The 20,298-nt window shown below is 27.3% G+C and overlaps 1 protein-coding gene across 2 annotated transcripts in view; it reads right to left on the bottom strand.

Moving 5' to 3' along the window:
• The window catches only part of LOC107449318 (neural cell adhesion molecule 2), a 121,829-nt gene extending 102,558 nt beyond the window's left edge, over nucleotides 1-19,271 (bottom strand). The window contains exon 1 of one of the 2 annotated variants that reach the window (XM_071185032.1): nucleotides 18,901-19,271. In XM_071185032.1, coding sequence (XP_071041133.1) covers nucleotides 18,901-19,030 — 130 coding nt within the window. In that variant the 5' untranslated portion in view covers nucleotides 19,031-19,271. The remainder of the gene's footprint in view (nucleotides 1-18,900) is intronic. The other variant, XM_071185035.1, reaches the window with a different exon arrangement.
• Between the last annotated feature and the right edge of the window lie 1,027 nt (nucleotides 19,272-20,298).

Raw genomic sequence — 20,298 nt, 5'->3', positions numbered from 1 at the left:
TATATATTATAATTATTATTATTATATTATCTGAACTTTTTTTAAAGGTTACACTGGACGCAACATTTAATAGTTTAGCTCTGCCAATTCTTCTGCGTTATAATTTAAATCTAGTTACCTTTTTTAAAAAAAAACTATCCATAATCTAACTGTAAACTACTTCTAGTACTTAAATTATTATTTTGATTTTTTTTTAATTCTTCAAAGGACGATACCTCACCTCTTACTAAAGAGGATATTCTTTTTTTTAGGAGGTATAAACATTTTTTTATATGTTCACTACTATAGTTAAAACTGATGGATATTACTCTATATGTTGTAAAAAAATATGCTAATATTATATTAAATAAATTTGGTAATGCTTGCACTTATACACCTATTGCGAATAATATTAATTCAATTTATAGTTTAATTTAAATTTACTCGTCAATTATTTTGGTAATGAATGAATACATGAAGCTAAAATCACCAAAGCAGTGTTAATTACTCTTTAACGATGTTATTCCTAAGTTTCACCCCTACGCTTTGAAACAAATATAGTGTATAATTTCTCTAGTTTTAGAATTTTAAAGTTATAACACTTTAGTACATCTCAATGACTAACGCATAGGATGGATAAAAGAATAGAAAGTTAATCTGAAACACATGATATATAATATTTAAATAATACAAATCAAATCATATATTGAGAGAAAATCGCTTTAATTTAAGCATGCAATTTAATCAATCTAGATAATTGGCTGCATGCTTCAAAAATTTCAATTTTTTTACACAAATTAGCGTAACTGTGGCCAAATAGATGACATGGTCAACGATTAAACTAAAATTGACACTCTTATTATCAATAATCAAGCAGGAATTTCAGACATTTCTGAAAAATAAATAATGATTGGTTTAAATAAAAAATAATAAAAAAAAAACATACTAATTTCACTAGTTACAAATTTTTCTGCAAAAACATAGATATTTTAAAATGAAATATGACATGTTCCTAATCTTAAATAATAAAAAACTTTACGTATATTGGTTCTTAAAACAAAAACAAAAAAATACAATACCGATACCACCCTGTCATTACAGAATTTGCCCATTTCTCCCCCACAATAAATTGACAATTTCCCTTCATTAAACCAGAAAATCTCTATACTTTATACGCTTAATTAGCTTTTCGTGTACTTTACACGGTTGAGCAACACGCAATATCTCTGTTCCCTCTTATTTGATCCCGTCTTTCGGGGGGAAATATTCTTTGGACTGATCTGAGAAAACGACACTAGCAGGAGTATGATGGATCACGTGGAAATGATGAATTTCCTTGCACTAGTCATTTAGTTGTAAATGAGAAGATGGATACAATGGATGTGGAAAATGGATCTTCCAACAGAATTTATATGAATCAGGCTTATTTCTAATTTAGTAAGATTCCGCATATCCTCCATAGTTTTGTTTCGAGAAAAAATATATAGTTTTTATTTAGTAATAAAAGATTTAAAAAAAATTACGAAGAAAGATAAAAAAAGTATGCATGTTACTTTTTTTATTTTTAGTATGATTCAAATTAGAGATGTAGAAAAAGACGCAAAACTAAAAAAACTGAATTATTTTTTTACAATAATCTCTCTCTCTCTCTGAATATATATATATATATATATATATACACAGAGAGAGAGAGAGAGAGACATATATAACAAAATAAATAAATACAAGAAAACACGAAGAAAGTTAAGAAAAACAATAAGTTTCATTTATTGCGCAAAAGCTGCAAGTAAACAGAACTCACTAGATAAGTTCAAAATGAAGATAAAACAAAGGAAAATTATAGACAAATGAAAAAAAAAGGAGGGGGGGGAATAATAATGAAAAAAAAGTAACAAACAACTGATTTAAAAAAAATGGATGAATTTTTAAAAAAAAAAAACTGGAAAATAAAAGATATAATCTTTTCATCAGCCCACACGATTATATCCGCAAAAAAGAGTGATTTCTGATATTGTATCAATATCGCCAAAGCAAAATATATTAATACAATAGTGTGAGGAGCATTCAAAAAAAAATTTTTACAGAAATTATAACAAATAAAATAGAACACAATAAGTAAAAATAACATGTAAAAACAGAAAATAATATACAATAAAAAGAAAAAACAGTATAAAACGGAATCTCCAAAGCGAGTAGCAAAATCAAATGTACTTACATGAACGGGAAATTTTTCAAGAATGATTTAAAAATATTTTCGCAACAAGATTGCCAGATTACAACATATGAAAACAAAAGCGCAAATTGAGTGTAACTAGGGGAATTTAAAGTGCCGTTCTTACTGCACTTTAACTTCCTCTAGTTACACTCAATTTGCGCTGAAGTGATTTGTTATGCTGTGCATTGATTTGTTAGTTACCAAGGATGGGTCCGGAATGGATGCGCGCAAGGTAATATTGTAATGCATAATTTAAAAAGTTGACCAGAAATAATTTTAGAAAATAAATAAATATTTATTTAAGAAAAAATATAAAATGGAAAAGAGAAACATAAATTGTCTGTTTTGAAAGTAATTTTAGCCACGGATTTGCCTGAAATGGATTTGCACAAGAAGAAATTATATAAATTATCAAAGAAAAAAATTTTAGTAGATAATTTTAGCACGGATTTGCCCATGGAAAAATCAATAAAGAAATATTTAGTGAATAATTTTGCCCAAGGATTTGCCCGAAATGGATTTGCACATGGGAAAGTTATAAAAATTAACAAATAAAAATTTTTTGGTAGATAATTTTAGCCACGGATTGTCCCGAAGTGGATTTTAACATGGAAAAATTATATAAATTAGCAAAGGAAATTTTTTAGTAAATGAATTTTTTAGTAAATAATTTTGACCACGAATTTGCCCGAAATGGATTTGCACAGGGAAAAATTATAAAAATTAACAAGGAAATTATTTAGTGAATAATTTCGGCGATGGATTTACCCGAAATGGATTTACACATGGGAAAATTATATAAATTAACAAGGAAAATGCTTAATAAATATATCCACAAAGATATAAAATTAATTCAATGATTTTATATAAAATTTTTTTACTTTAGTTGGGTCTCCATTGTTTCTTATCAAATTTTGAAAGAGTTTATCGATTTGTTTTATGGATAAATAAATATTACAACATATTCTTTTAATTCAGTTCATTTCATTAAAAGTGGTATTTAAATAGATGCTCTTAGAAACATTAGAATTCCAAGTAATTAGTTTATTAATATTAAAATTAAAATCATTTCTTTTATCGTATAAAACAACAAAGCAGATATTTTTAACTTTTATAATACCCAAATCCAAAAAATTAAAAAATTAATATTATCATCATGATTACGAAGCAAGATTAATTCCTCAGGGTAAATATCATTTATTAAAACAGTAAAATCTTGAAAATTAAAGATAATTACGTCATCATTATATCTAAAAACAAATTTAATACTTAGAGTATAATTTTTTTCATAATAATGCAAAAATAAGTTTGCTAAGAGAGATGAATAATTAGATCCTTGTGGTATTCCATTAATTTGAAGAAAAATATCCTTTCCATTGTAAAGATAATCATTAAAAAGACAAAAATTAATCAGAATTTCCCTATAATCAAAATCGCAACAAAGAATATTTTTAAAATCATAGTAATAATTCAAAAGGCTTTCTTTTACTTTAGAAAGGGGGGTGCTATTGAAAAGACTTTTGATTTCCAGGATCTTATATTTTATATTTTTTCTTAAATAAATATTTATTTTCTAAAATTATTTATGGTCAACTTTTTGAATTATGCAGTATAATATTACCTTGCGCACATTTATTTCGGGCCCATCCTTGGTAACTAACAAATCCATGCACACCATAACAAATAACTTCAGCAATTCAGTAAGAACGGCACTTTAAATTCCTCTAGGAACACTCAATTTGCGCTTTTGTTTTCATATTTTGTAATCTGGCAATCTTGTTGCGAAAATATTTTTAAATCATTCTTGAAAAATTTCCCGTTCATGTAAGAACATCTGATTTCGCTACTCGCTTTGGCGACTTCTTTTCTTTTTCTTTTCTTTTATTTTATTTTCTGCTTTTACGTGTTATTTTTACTTATTGTGCTCTATTTTATTTGTTATAATTTCTGCAAAAAAATTTTTTTGAGTGCTCCTCACTTTATTGTATTAATATATTTTGCTTTGGCTATATTGTTACAATATCAGAAAGCACTCTTTTTTGCGGATATAATCGTGTGGGCTGATGAAAAAATTATATCTTTTATTTTCCGGCTTTTTAAAAAAAATTTCATCCTTTTTTTTTTAATCATTTGTTTGTTATTTTTTTCTTTCATTATTATTTCCCCCCCCCCTTTTTTCATATGTCTATAATTTTCTTTTGCTTTATCTTTCTTTTGAACTTGAATTCCTCTCAAAGGAATTTCTTTCCGAAATTTGAATACAGCAGCCCCTGAAGTATGGTGGGTAGAGTCTTTGGCCCGGTTTTGATTACCCGTTCTGAAAGCTGTGTACCTGATTGGGTTACACTTTCTCCGAGAGTTTTCAACCTTAGTTTTACCTTATTTTATATCTAATTTTTTTTTTAAGTGTCCAGTTAATACTTTCTGTATTTTTAAAGAAATCTTATATTTTTAAATCTCTGTGATTTCACGTGAAGTTCTTGATAAATGATTTTCAATAGATTCTCATTTAAAAAGAAAATCCAGAGTGCATTCTCCCATGTAATATATTTCGAGTTTATATTTTAGTAATTAATTTTATTACATTACCTGTTCCGTCATATTTAACACTAGAAAGACGGATGTGGTCATTTTAGCTCATATAGGTTTTTGTTGTTCGGTAACTCAAAACTTGCCTTACTGAAAGTATTGAGAAGTTGTGAGTTTTATCCAATTCAAGTGTCTATTTAATCATTAATGAATTGGCCTTTTAGGAAGGTATATATAGAACCTCATACCTAAACTGACAGGAGGGGTCTGAGTGGCCCACTAGGTCTTTTGGTAAGCACAGCATAACCCCTGATAGGCTTGGGCTTTAGAAGCCCTTTAACATGTTGAAAGTACCCCCAGTTTCATTAGAAAATAAAAACCTGGAATGTTTCAACATATCTTCAATTATTATATTTACAGAGGAAGTTGAACTTAATTTTCCAAGAAACTAATATACACGTATAATTGCAAAGTCAGTGTTCAATTTAGAGAAATATTTTCGTTAATTAAATAGAATAAAGTACCGCACAATTTTGTTGATAGTCTCTAATCTATTTCCTTTTAATTAATTATTATATTTTAAGATTTTAGATGACCACTTGATCTACATGCAAACAGTCTTGGAAAGTCAAAACTGCCCCTTTTTAGACTTTCTAGGTGTATACAGAAATGTTTAAACTTTCTTGTGTATTGGACAATATTTTACTACCCAACTGAGAAAATAACTTTAAAAAAAGTATGATGGATCACGTGGGATTGTTGATTTTCTTGTAATAGACTTTTTTAGTAATAGATGAGAATGTAGCAACAATATATGGAAAATGTATCTTCAACAGAGTCTATAAGTTACATTATAATTTATTTTAATTTCAAATTTATTCTAATTAATCATAGATTAATCCAAGATTTATTTTAGAATTTTCATTTATTGATAAAAATTAAATCAAGATAAAAATATTGCCAAAAAAAAGTAAAATAGGTGCATTTATGTAAAGTTTCTTTTTTTTTAAATGTCAATTGAAATATAAACGTTTGGAGAAATTCTCGAATCTAAAATTTAAATAAATTTAAACCATGAAGCAAGCAGTTAAATAAAAGTTATATTTAAACTCTCTGATTATTTTGTTATCAAAAGATATACATTTTTCATAGTGCGTGAATTATAAACATTAAATATACTTATAAATATAAAAAAATAACTTTAAAAGTTCTATAAAATTGTTCATAACACATCCTTGCTTATATGTTCTACCACTTGCCACCAGTTTATTCATAAATATTACGAGTTAAAATTAATTAATAGTTTTAATTTAAATCACTTTTTAATAATTTATTTTAGGTCAAAATAGCAAAATACTCTAATAGACATTATGCTTCATTCCTTAAGTATAAAAATTTTTAATGTCCGGAAATTCTTTTTAACAAAAAACATTAACATAAGTCCTTTTTCCTACTGCTTATATGAAAATTATACAAATAAATAATTAAGATGCTTTATTTTAAACAATTTTAATCAATTTAAATGGGAAGACAAATATATGCAAATATAATGTAAATTACAAATGTTGAACTTCCTCTCGTAAATTCACTAGATACTAAAAAATAAAATATTGTTTTAATATTATTATATAGTAATTATAACAAATATCATGATAACCTCGTTTTAAATTTGATCGCTTTGTTTTTGTAGATATTTAAAATTTGCAGTAATAGGCTAAATTACAAGCAAATATTAGCAAAAATATTATGTCCAACTCTTATTGTAATTCTTATTGTATTGATTTGTACAATTAAGAATATTAAAATTTAATATTTTAGGGAGAAAACATGATTTATTAGCTAATATTCATTGCTATATCTAGAAATCATTGGCAGTTTATATAATATATTGTCATTTTGAAAAATTAATATTTTTAGGTAAAAACTGACTTAAATAAAAATCTAACTAAAATTCATTATATTAATTTTTGAATTCCCTGTCAAAACATATAATACTTAACATTAATTTCCTCCAAGCAGTAATACCTAACAAGTGTACGGAAAATTAAAGAAAACTGCAAAAGTTGAAAACTGTCAAAATCTTCATCTTTTGTAGTTATTCATTTAGTATTTTTTTTTAATGTTTATTTATTTACATCTGTTTAAACATAATTGATAAAACATTGGTACCGACATTTTTGTTGATAAGTAATACAATCGCAAAGTTCCTTGTAAAATGCTTGTAGAATCGTCTATGAATGAAGAATATAAAGACTGTCTAAATAGAAAGTTTACCTAGGCACTAGAAAATATATTAAGTGTCTCTCTCGAATTAAATTTTCTTATCCTTTTCAAGAAAAAAACAACGTAAAAGAATTTTTCATTATAATTGACATGACAGGAAAATATGAAAGAAATATGTTACAGGTAGAAAACAAAAACAAAGAAGATATAAGAAATCATCCTTATAAATTAAATTTTTTTTTACACCAAACAGGGGATCGAGCTCGCATGGCGTTATAGTGACAATTGCAGCTACAACATGACGCCAAATTCACACACATATGGGCGATGAATTTGTCGTTCATGTGTCAGAATAATATACTTGTCCATGACCTGACATTAAATATATTTGCATAAACTAACTAGTAACTTGTTAAACCTACTTGACTTGACTTTAAATATACTCGTATTCTGACATTTTTATAATTGCATGGAAAGCATCAAAATTTTAAATTACTGGTGAAAAATTGACCTTCAAATTTTGCACCGCACTGCAAAATCTGCTCTAAATTTGTGATAAAATCTTCACAAATCCAATGCGTCATTACTCTCATCCGCGACTCGTGAATCGCGTGTTATTTTCATATATCACATTTTTGGTTCGCATTTATCACAAAAAGATTACATTTTTAAAATATGAGGAGCTGAAAGGAAAAAAATAAACGGAATTTAGAATACTTTACAATCGAAATATTTTTCTGCTCTTCAATAAACATATATAAAAGCTGATATGCACCCTAAGAAAATGCAAACAAATTATCTGAAAGCAAAGCATTATTTTTAAACATTATTTCAAATTTTTCTACAATTTTATATTTTTAGACCACTAAATTATCATTACTGATGTGATACCTACCATTCAGCAAACCAATGGATAACGGAGCAAGAAAATATATTTCACAATATGTAAATTGAAAGAAGCAAATTATTTAGTATTATAAAAATCATAATTCAAGTTTTTTAAAATAATTTTATTAGTTAATACTATGAAAGTATAATAATTATATTTCTTTTTAAAAAATGCGCATTTTCGTAAAATGATGGGAAAAAATGTAAACCAGAAACGATGCCGTCTTGGCGAAAGAGTTTGCCGAAATTATGATTAAACATTGCATGGTCTAAACTATAAGTAGCATATTAAATTACAATTGAAACTTTAAAAAAAATTAGTTATAATTATAATGAACGAAAATTATTACAACTCCAATACGGTAATATATGGTTTAGAAAAATTTTCAGACACATAATGAAAGATATTGTAGTGAAATATTTAGCTGTGTGGCATTAAATTTTCATCGAAGCCGAAACCGATAATCCTATTTAACGATGAAAGAGTCCTCTTCTACTTCAAAGATGAAGAGAAAAGTGAGCTTATAATATTAATCTTCCCGAAGAAAGTTTAGCAACCAGGATAAGATGCCGAGTTAATTTCCTTTTCTTCAGGAATTCACGTCTAAATAATTCAGATGAGAATTGCTCTGTGCAAGATTTATCACACGTACTTATATTTGGTGAAGTATCATTTTATGTTTAGATATGGGTAATTTCTTTTCAGATAATCAGCATATTTTTCGCACGCCACTAATAAAACTCAATGAATGATATGTTAATATATACTGTTCGAAATTTCTCGAAAAAATGGTTAAATAACATTTTATTTAATTGTTATTTAACCATATTCATACAAAACAGTTTAAAAAAAATAAGAAGAAGGAAATCAAACTACTAACTGTGAGAAAAACTATTTATTATCTAATTTCACCTAATATGGTTAAACAACCAGAATTTAATAGCACCAAGTAAGCGAACCTAGTGAAACCACTTATTTCTCTTCAACTGCGTGCATATAGCGAGAACGGCTAAATTGTCAATATAATGACGGACAGAACTCGGGTTCGAGTCCTTACGTTGACAGCTCAATATTTCCTCCAGTTCCTACAACACGTGAAGAGTTTTCAATGTCCTGCGGAAACTAATTTGTATCATACTGTCTCCAATGCATATTACACAAAAAAAGTCTAGCTTCTATGTCCAGTTTTTCACAGTTTTGAAACCACTCTAGTTGTCAATGGTTAAAAAAACCGCATAGCTTTGTATTCATGGTTTTATAACCACACTACTTGTAAACGGTTTCAAAACCGTAATGATATAAGGTTTTTTACCGTAAACTTTATGGTTAATCGGGTGGACAGACTGTTGCCGCTTATTTTACCATATTCGTAGAGTTAAAATTCTAACAATGTAAGATACATGCTATAATTAGATAAGTAATAAAATAATCCAAGTGATGAGAGAATATAGAAAATATTATGGGTGAGTAATTCAATAATATAAATAAGAAAATAAGGTAAATAATAAATAGTATCAGTAATAGAATAATTTGTGTAATTACAGACTATAACTGATGAGATGCTATGTATGCAGTTCAGGTGACAATCTCTGTGCAAGAGGTTTATCATTATCATGCTCTTATTTGGTGAAGTATAATTTTACACTCAGATGTGCATTATTTCTTTTTAGATTACCAACATATTTCTTGCATGTTAGCAAAAAAAAAAAAAAAAAACAGCGATTTATAATTTAATGTATAATAATTTATAAATTTGGATAAATATTAAGAAAGTAGGATAAGTAATAGAACAATTTATGTAATTATAAAACATTAATAATCAAATGGGTTGTTTGTAGTGCAGGGGACAATCACTCTGCTAGAATTTAATCGCATGTACATGTGTTCCGCTAAGCATGATTTTACGCTGTGATATGTATAATTTCTTATTTTTAATTTCCATGCATTTCCAATCAAATTCATTAAACAATACGCAATATAACATGCATGCAAAGTAAATGAGATAAATATTTAAATAATGGAATTAATAACTGAAGATAAATATCATGAATGAGTAATTAAGCGAACGAAATAAGGAAAATAATAAGTATGATAAAAGAGTAATTTATGTAATAACAAAGCATAAATATTGATATAGGATAAATGTTATGATGAGAATGAGATTTTAGTATATTTTCTGAGTTATCAATTAACCTCAAATGGTTAAGACCGAATTAAATTTGCACACGGTGAAAATATAAATTTAGTTAACAAATAAGTTCTTAGTAAATTTATTAATAATAATAACATACAATTAACTCAATGATTTTGTATAGAACTTAATCACATTAGTTGGGTATCCATTGTTTTTAATCAAATTTTGAAAGAGTTTGTTTATTCGTTTCTTGGATAAATAAAATTGCTGCACATTTTTTTAAATTTTTTTCATATGATTAAAAGTGGCATTTAAATAATTATTTTCATAAACATTGCATTTCCAAGTAATTAGTTTATTTATATTAAAAGTAAAACTATTTTTTTTATCGTATATACCAATAATGCATATATTTTCTTCTTTTTTAATACCTAAATGAAAAAAAAATTTAAATTGATATTAACATCATGATTACGGAGCAAGATTATTTCCTCTGGGCGAATATTATTTAATAAAATTTTATAATCTTGAAAATTAAAGATAATTAAAAGATCAATAAATCTAAAAAAAATTTAATATTTAGAGTAGAATTTTTTTAATAATAATGTAAAAATAAAGACTAAATAAGAGAGATAAAAAATTAGATCCTTAAGGCATTCCATAAATTCGAAAGAAAATAGACTTTCCATTGTAAAGATAATAATTAAAAAGGCAAATATTAATTAAATTTCCATAACAACCACAATCGCAATTAATGTCATTTTTAAAATCACGGTAATAATTCAAAAGAACATCTTTCAGTTTAGAAAGGGGGATGCTATTGAAGAGACACTGGAAATCATAAGACGAAATAGAATTAATTTTATTTTGTTTAATGAATTCTAGAATCGGTTGTTCATTAGTGATAAACCAAGAGAAGTCCTTTTTAATAATATTGTTAATAATTTTATTTAATATCAGTTAGAGAAAATGGTGTTAGGTTGCATGTGATGGCTCTAAATTTAAAAATAATTTTATGAAATTTTGGACTGATAATTAACTGAATAAATGTATATTGCTAAATTTAAATTTTTTATCTCTGATATCATGCAACAATTTTTTCAATGATAACATTATTTTTTAACTTACTAAGCTTAATTAATTTAAATTATTAAGCTCAGCTTATTTTTACTATTTTTTATTCTTTTTATAAAAGTTCAACAAAGAATTTTTACAGAAGATTGCGTCGTTATTATTAGCTTCGTCTATGGGAGTAACTACAATTTTCTTTGTAGTTGATAAATTTATCAATAAATTTTAGAAAAAAATTGCTCAATTGTTACTATTATATACATTTTCCTTATTGTTGAAAACAAAGTTTTTAAAGCAATGATAAATGGCTCCTTTCCATTCTGTCAACATACTTAAAGTTAAGGAGAATATTTGATATCTTTAAACAAATATTATTGAGATCATTATGAAAGTATTTAAAAATTTTATTAATATGATAAATTGGTCAAAATTTTGTGCTTAATGTCATTAAATTCCTCTAAGTTTTCTATATTATTTAAATTGCCAGTTATAATATGTTTTTGATGTTTATCAACTATTTCAAAAGAATTCTCTTTTTCACCGTGACATTCATCATCAGAAATATGGATTTTCCCTAAATTTTTGCTAATATTATTATATTTCAAATTAATTCTGCCAAGAGATTTATTATATTTAAAGCTTTTAATTACGTTAAAATATTCTAATGGCAACATTTTTTTGAAAGTTTTGAAAATATTCTGAAATTTAATCTTATCAAAAATAGAGTTTTGAAAGTTAAAAACGAAATACAAATTATCAAAATTTTTCATTTCATTTGGGAAATTTTACTAATTTTAGCTGTTATAAAATCGAAACAAGGAATTCGGAAGCGTATACTAATAAAAGAAAAATTAATAATAATTATGATTAATAATAAGATTTTGAAGCTTATACATCTCAATATCCGTAAAGGAGAGTTTCATATTTTAATAATTATTAAAATCTTTTTCCATATCAGAAAAAAAATTTGCATTTAATTTGTCACTGTTAAGAGAGTTTTTATTACTTCCTGATCCCCGTTTACCTCGATTTGTACGCTTATCTTTAATATGAAAAAGTGAATAAGTTGAGGAGATATTAAAGTTAATCTGTGTTTGTTGGAATGTATTGTTTCGCCCATATGGCAAAATTGTTTTGTATAAGAGCATGTAGTAATTTTCTTTTCGTAGTCTTATCTTGATATCTTTTTTTTAAATATTTTTATTTTAATAATTTTTTTCTTCTCTTTTTATTGATCTTTCTTGTAATATTTTCCATGTTTTCTCTATATTTTAAACTTATTTTATGAGTTTTATATACTTGTCGCTTATGCGCAGTAAATAAAAACTTATTAATTTTTATAATTTTATTCGTTTCTCTCTCTTTCCTTTTTTTGATATAATCTTATGATATATTTTTATTTCTCTTTATACTATCTATAATTTAAATAAAAATTACTTCTACTATGTAAATTGCTATGAATTCTTTGAAAGATGATAGCTCAACTTTAACTAAAGAGGATATTATTTTTTTAGAGGTATAAACAGTTTTTTTTGTGTTTATTACTATGCATAAAGCCGCTGAAAAGTACTTTTTTGCTGTAAAAAATTTTTTGCTAATAGTATATTAAATAAAATTGATAAAACTTTCAATTATAAACCTATTACAAATTATATTAACTCAATTTATAAAAAAAAGGCTTCGGTAATGTATAAGTAAATGCAGCAAAAACACCGAAGCAGATTCCACCATTCTTCACCTATGCTAACCTTAAATTTCATAAAAACCAGCTGATTTTCGTTTCATTTGAAAAACCACCTCCGTTATAAGTACCACCTGCATAAAAACCTTCTTATGAGAATTCTTAATATCTTAACTCTTAAATCTTATTAGAATTCCAATTCAAGGAACTATTTTATACTCGTAACTTCCTAGTTTTGAATGTTTAAAATTAGTGATGAATTATTAACTAAACTTGAAACTTGTAATAGTATAACTTGTATTAGCAACTTTGAATTTGTAAATATTTTTACTATCTTGAAACTTCAACTTTTATTTTCAGCTATTTCAGATTTAGAGTTCAATTTGCCTCGACGCAAATTTCGTATCTATAAATTTCTATCATTTTTAAAATTTTACCTATATAATAACTATATTAATAATGATTGTTTTTTTACTTTTGCAAATTAATGGTATTTCCATAGAAGACAACTTAAGTTCCAATAAAGCTAACTTTTTTTTTTAAATTTGTTATGAAAATTGTACAACGAAATTGATCACAATTTTTTATGTTGCAGATACATTAATTTCACTTTTTGCATTAATCTTCCTAAATTTCCATTTTTGCATCATTACATCATTCAAATAATCCAAAACATTACATCTTGTTAAAACTAATGAAAACTATATTGCAGTGATTTTTTTATACTTACATATAGTGTTAGACCACGAATCTACTGAACGATTTCAAATTTGTGGTGCTCAGTTCACAAAAATATTTCAGTTGTATTAGCATCGAACTAACCTGAAGCATTATTAGATTTAATTGAATTTGTAGCAATAAAGTCAACTTTATGTTGGCAGTAGAAGAGTTTGAAATAAGCTCACTTGTAATAATTTAAATTTTTTTATTTTTTCTTATTTGAGGTTTGTAATCTCTACGGTGCCTAAGCCGTAACCGACACTTTTATTCATTTATAATGCACCATCTTCAATTCAATAATGTGAAAGGTTGGTTGCTGATGCTGTGGTTTCAGAATACTGTAACCTGGAGAGAAGTTGGTTTTATTATGATTTCGGATTAAACTTTGTTGATATTACATTTAAAATGTTTCCCTTTAGTATTGCCAAGTTCGAATCGCTAGTGTGGGAACAAACAAATAGCCACATATGTTAGAATTTTTGCCATTCACTATGTTAGAACAAAACCTAGCACTTCTTAGCAAACTTAGCTACATGTGTGCTGTAGTTGACTGCTTAACGGTATTTTTATAACTTTTCACACAATAACAGTTTTAAAATAAACTGGGTTTAATGGATCAAAATTTGAATCTTAAGAGCAATTTGAAAACAGTAGTGTCTTGAAATTCAAATTTTAAATCATTGACGAAGGTTTCATTGTAAAAGTGAATTTTAATACAGTGCCAGAAAATAGTCGAATACAATGCTTCGAACTTTGGTAATATAATTTTTTAAAAATGTAAACTGTCTTAAGAAAAGAAAATACTTAATGTAAAAGGGAATTTAAAAATTTGAATTTTTCAAATTAGAGCTCTTTTTTTAGAGTTTATATAGAATTAAACTACTGCGATGATAAATATAAAATCTACACACACGCACACACACACNGCAACGTTTGCTTTGTTTTGTTTGCGCTACTATTTCTCTTACATGGCGAATCGACCAATGATTGCCGCTAAAAATATCACATGCCAAATCTAGCTGAGGTGGCTCAACATATAGCACTTTTAAAAACGGAAACTGAAATAACCTGAGAGCATCAGCTGCGGCAATCTCATACTATTAAGCTAGGCAGAAGTGAGTAGTGTTTGTCGATTGATCTCTGTTTTAGTATATCGTCAAAAGTGCTTTTTTTCACGAATTTATATATTACGAATTTATTTGACGATTTTAGACTTATATCACGAATTATACTATAGCACATTTCTAGTAGGTTTAACGAAATACATGTCATTTATTTGAATTCAAATTGACTTTAATTACTTAGTATTAATAAAAGGATGTAATTTTTTTTAAAAAAAAATTTTATATGGATTTTAATGATTGTTTTGAATTTTTAGAATTTTGTGCATTTGCAGCGCACCTAAGTTAGTATCGAGCGAAGCGAGATTGGTTTGCGAAGCAAACCATATAATATTGCGTAGCAATTTCCAGGGGTTGGCGAGAGTTAGCGAGCAGGGGCGCTGCCCACTAGTATATATATATGGGTCATTCTCACGAAAACTGTCATTTTTCAGTTCATAAAATCCCGAAAAAGTAAAGTGAATAAAAAGCNTTGATACAAAAATATATGCTAATTAGTTTTCTTGTTTCAGATTTATTGTAGGATATTCATAGTTTTAGATTAAAATAAAATTATTATAAAATTTGCTTATATTTGAACTTAAAACAAGTAAAAAATAATTTTACAAAAATCTTTAATGAAAATGCTTAAAGGACTCATTTTTTTAAGTGAAACACTACGCTACGAATTTTCGTATATATAGTAATTCATTTTATCTAAATGTTAATTTAATATATAGTATTTAAATATTTGCTTATCATTTAAGTTTNATTATAAAATTTGCTTATATTTGAACTTAAAACAAGTAAAAAATAATTTTACAAAAATCTTTAATGAAAATGCTTAAAGGACTCATTTTTTTAAGTGAAACACTACGCTACGAATTTTCGTTTATATAGTAATTCATTTTATCTAAATGTTAATTTAATATAGTATTTAAATATTTGCTTATCATTTAAGTTTTATTTCAATATAAAATTATTATTTTAATTGTTTTTTATTCTTCTTTGACAGTACTTTGTAAATAGTTTCAGTACATCATAACACGAAAAATGGTGGTAACAACTGTACATCAAAAATGGCATAAAGAACAGCAAGAGTAATTCTTTGTACAGCGAAACTCCGCAAACGTTTCATTACATTTCTTTTGGTGTTAAGTAGTTGCCACCATTTTTTTATGTTTAATCACACTAGACCATGTGACAACAAATCATGACAATAAGATATAATTCACAAAAAGTCAGTACAGTATTTCCATGACAGAGTTGATGTTTATTTGCGAACATTTTTGATGTCTGTTGATGTAAATGAAACGCATTTTTTAAGTACAATACCGTAGTTCAAAAGCAAACAATTATTTAAAATTGACAAAATAGAAATTGTTTGAAAGTATAAATAAATATTACTATATGCATTCATGTCTACATTAAAACAATAATATCAGACATGATATAATGATTTATATACTAATTTAGAAAAAAACATGATCATGTCTTATAAAATTTTATCGCAAAAGGGATAGTAAATATATCAATAAATATTGAACGTCTAATAATCAAAAATGTTAGATATCCAAAAAAAAGAAGAAGAAAAAACATTTAACAGAATATTAATGAGTTTTATTTGGGGTCATTCCAAATCCCCAGCTCCCCTTAACGCTCGTTTAGATTGCGCAAGTTCTCCCCGGTTAAATAATTCAAAAGTAAAAATAAATATAAGAAAGATTGCAATTTTAATATTATAATTCCCGATTGCTTTAAGTTTAAGGTCACTCTAACCTTGATAGTTTTTCATGGTTTTCCTCTCCACGTAACGCAAATGCGGGTTCTCAATCCAGATCCATCAAAAAGTCCTCCACGAAGGTTAATTTCTCCCAATACTTGATCAAGGAGTTCCCTTGTTTTCTGGATTTGGTTCAAAATTACAAGGCTACGGAATCGAACATTATTAGTCGTAAATCCAAAAAATCGGGTCAGCTGTTCAACACGTCTATAAAATAAAATAAAGTATATTTACTTTAGAATTTTCCTATTTTTAATTTTTTTTTTTAATTTGCTGTACAATGTAAACGTTTGACATGGATGAAATGAAGCACTATACCTAATTTACGAAATAAATTTCCTTAACTTCTTTGTACCCAACTACGTCTTAATTCCAGAAGAAAAATTTTACTGCTTAAATAGAGCCACTAAGAGAAAAATATTTTTTCCTGGTATCCAGTCATGCAATACCTGCCTACAGTATATTATTGCAGATAAAAGAAATATGTATATTTAAAACTTGAACAAATCTGAAGAAAAAACTACTATTAGAAATTTCAGCACATGTTAATCCATAATATCACTAAAATTTGCTATAACGCAATTATGGTTGCGGCAACGTATTTATAGCGTTGAATTCAACTGTATTTTATTCTATAATCGGTGTTGAGCAGGTGACCCAATTCTGAGTTTATGACTATCCATGTTTAACTCTGTAGCCTAGTAATTTTAAACCCAACCCAAAAGACAAGAGAACTCCTAAATCAAGCATTGAGATAAACTAGCCTTTGGGGTGGACGAAATTCTTCCATGGTTAGCCTAATGGCAAGGGAATTCTAACCCATGATCTGTCTACCACTGAGGATATTTTACATCTGCACTGTGATCAGTGCGTGCTGTGATCCGAATTCGTATTAAAAAGCCATCAGTGGGATTTGAATCTGGATCACCTCGCCTCATTGAGAAAAAAATGCTATCTTCCTTGAACTCAAGTTGAACGATAGTATCCTATCTTTTTAATTTAATCACTCGTTACAATGATTAAACTTAAACGAAAATGTTATTCAATATAACACCTTATTATATCCGTGGCTATTTTTTATCTTTTTGTTGATTACAGCAACAATTTGATGTCTCAACATCGTATCTGTATTTTTTAGAGAAGTACACATCTTACACTTCATAATTTTAAATGCTAATACGTGTATTTAATTTAATTTCTACATAAAATTGATCGCTAAAGGCGTAGTTCACACCGCTGGTGAAGATCTATGGGTGGTGAGTTTGATCCTGGTAGCCAGCAAAGCATCCAAAGTGCACATGCGGCAATATAAATCTGTTGCGGCGGAAAGTTTTTTTTTGGAAGATGGGTAGGTACTTTATTTACGTTGCACTGGAGCTGCACAATTTGTTATTGGTAACGGTCTGAGAAACATTCCTGAGGATGACCCGAAGACATGCCATCAAAAATGTGATCCTATGCAGAGGTGATAGCCCCCTCGTTTTGGTAACCCGACGACCTACAACCGAAGTTGAGCACTTTACAGTAGAACAATTTAACTAGGACCAATAACGCGCACCCTCGATCCCTGTGCAGGCTGATCAAAGTGGCCACCCACCCACTTACTAACTGCAACGAGTGATGCTTGACTTTGGTGTTCTACTGAGGATTGTGCATTCCACTACGGGAAAAAAATATTTTCAGTATGAGATGTGGAAGTTTGGAGATGGAGTACCAGCTGAGGCCACATCGTCCACGTTGAACTTTCTACAAATTTAAAAGATTTCATAGTTCAACGCGCTCCAAAACTTCGTACATGATACTTGCACTTACTTTTTTCATTCTCAATATTTACTTTCTTCCAATTTTCTAATTAATTATTATTCAATAGCAACTAAAGAGTCGAATTTGTACCGACAGAGAGTTGCAACAAAATGAGAACACACTCCTCATGCTTCATTCTGTAATACTAGAATAATTCCTTAATTCTGGAAGAGAAACCGCGGTACTTTTTTTCAAGTACTCCTATTCTACAGTACAATAATGATTAAGTTACAAGAGTATTCAACCGGACTACAATAAAAACAGGGGAAATGTGAAGCAAAATATAGTTATGTATTTATAAATATATACATAATATTATATATTGTTTCAAATTTTCGCCTGACTTAGAATTCATGAATAAAAATATAAAAATAAATTGAAGTGCATGGATTTTTTTTAAAACTTTTTTTATGCTTGCATTATATGTTGAAATATAACTTACTTATTTCGTTTGTGTTCAAAGAAAATATAATAATTTTCTGCCAGTTTACAAAATTATTTTGCAATAAATTATAAATGAAAGTTGAATGAATGATGCACAAAAATAATAGATAATGTCATTAGGTAAAATCAAATAAAGTTATCGGGAAAATACGAATGTTAAGCATTAAAACTGTATAAAACTACTGTTTACAGCTGCTATAATATTTAAGTTATAATATCGATAGGAAGATGGAATTTTTAAAGTGTGTTCTTCCAAATATCGCATAATACATGTTTAAGTTTTAAATTGATAAAAAAAAATTATATTGCTTTTGAATAACGGAACTTACCTAAGTCGGTTGAGAGAGGTTCTTCTTCAATTGGTGCTACATCAAGAGCAATCAATTCACTATTTATATTCAGCAAAAAAATCAAAATTAGTGTTAACATATTCAGATTCCGAAATTCACACTTTTTCATTTTAATATTAGAGCACACTGATTTTATATAAGAAAAAAAATACTTGTATTAATTATTCCTATTACTTGGTGTATCCTTGTTTACATGAAAAGAAATTTCCTGACCCTTTCATTTTTAAAAAAAAAAAATCTGATGTTATGCAAAAGGGGTTCGACAATCTACTATATAAGTTCAGAGCGGTGCTACTTTCTTACCCTTCCTTTCCTCAGTTCTAACGCGATGTGACTAGAATCCTTGTCCTAGAGTAGAAAGGTTGCAAGGAGAATTTGGATTTCATCGCCAAATCATGGCGATATTTTAGAATTTCTGATTTCGTTTTCTAAATCCGAAGGGAGGTAATGTTTCCTGTTTTTGTTTCACATTTTATGCCAGTTTTATAGGGCAGTGAAGCACGAAATTTTACGCTTTCTTATGTAACGATACTGAACTTTCTTTGTGCATAAACTTTCTTTACAGTTTTCTGTGAATATAAGAAAGAGAAATATGGGACATGGTGAAAATTTGCTTCTTTTTGTATAACTTTCAGAAATGAGTAAGGCGCGTGAATTTTGAAAAGAAAGAGCAAGAAAAGTTTAAAATTTTTTTTTAAGCCTGACATTGTTTCCTTGTCATTATTTTACTTATAAGGGAACTATTATTGTATTTAATTATAATTATATGCACAGCAACATGTTTTCCCTCCTTAACATAATCGCCTCCGACTTGTAATCTTATATATATTGCGTAGTTTTAATCTGAAATCTGTGAAATAACACAAGTGCATTAGAGTTAACTTTAATGCAAACTAGATTTTATAAGTAATGTTTCAGATTTAAAAAAAATCTTTCACCTACATACGATGGAAAAAAAACTAAATCATGTAACTATGTCCCATTTTCTAAATTATATCATGTTGTTTATCACCCTATCGATGCAATTTTTTACTCACCTAGAAGTTTCTTGGAAGAAGCATTAATGCATTATCGATGAAGGTATTTTAACGGAATTTACCCGCACTTGCGTTACCCTACTCTAATTAGATAAAAGAGATTAAAAATGTTATTGCGGTTATACGACTCAAGCTCATAATCTTTTTATTACTTGATTTGTAAGATTTTTATCAATTTAACGAATTTTCTACATTAAATCTCACCCAAATGAGTAACAGAATTTCATGTCTATTGATACCACAAAATCAATTAATTATCTTTTAAAAGCTTCATTTAACACTATCAGTTTTCTAAAAGTATATCTCAGGAAGTGGGACCATATTACTTTATATATATAAT

This window comes from Parasteatoda tepidariorum, chromosome 1, assembly GCF_043381705.1.
Source record: "Parasteatoda tepidariorum isolate YZ-2023 chromosome 1, CAS_Ptep_4.0, whole genome shotgun sequence".
NCBI lineage: Eukaryota > Metazoa > Arthropoda > Arachnida > Araneae > Theridiidae > Parasteatoda > Parasteatoda tepidariorum.
Note: the sequence above shows the minus strand (reverse complement) of the source record. Positions and strands in the feature narration are given on the sequence as shown.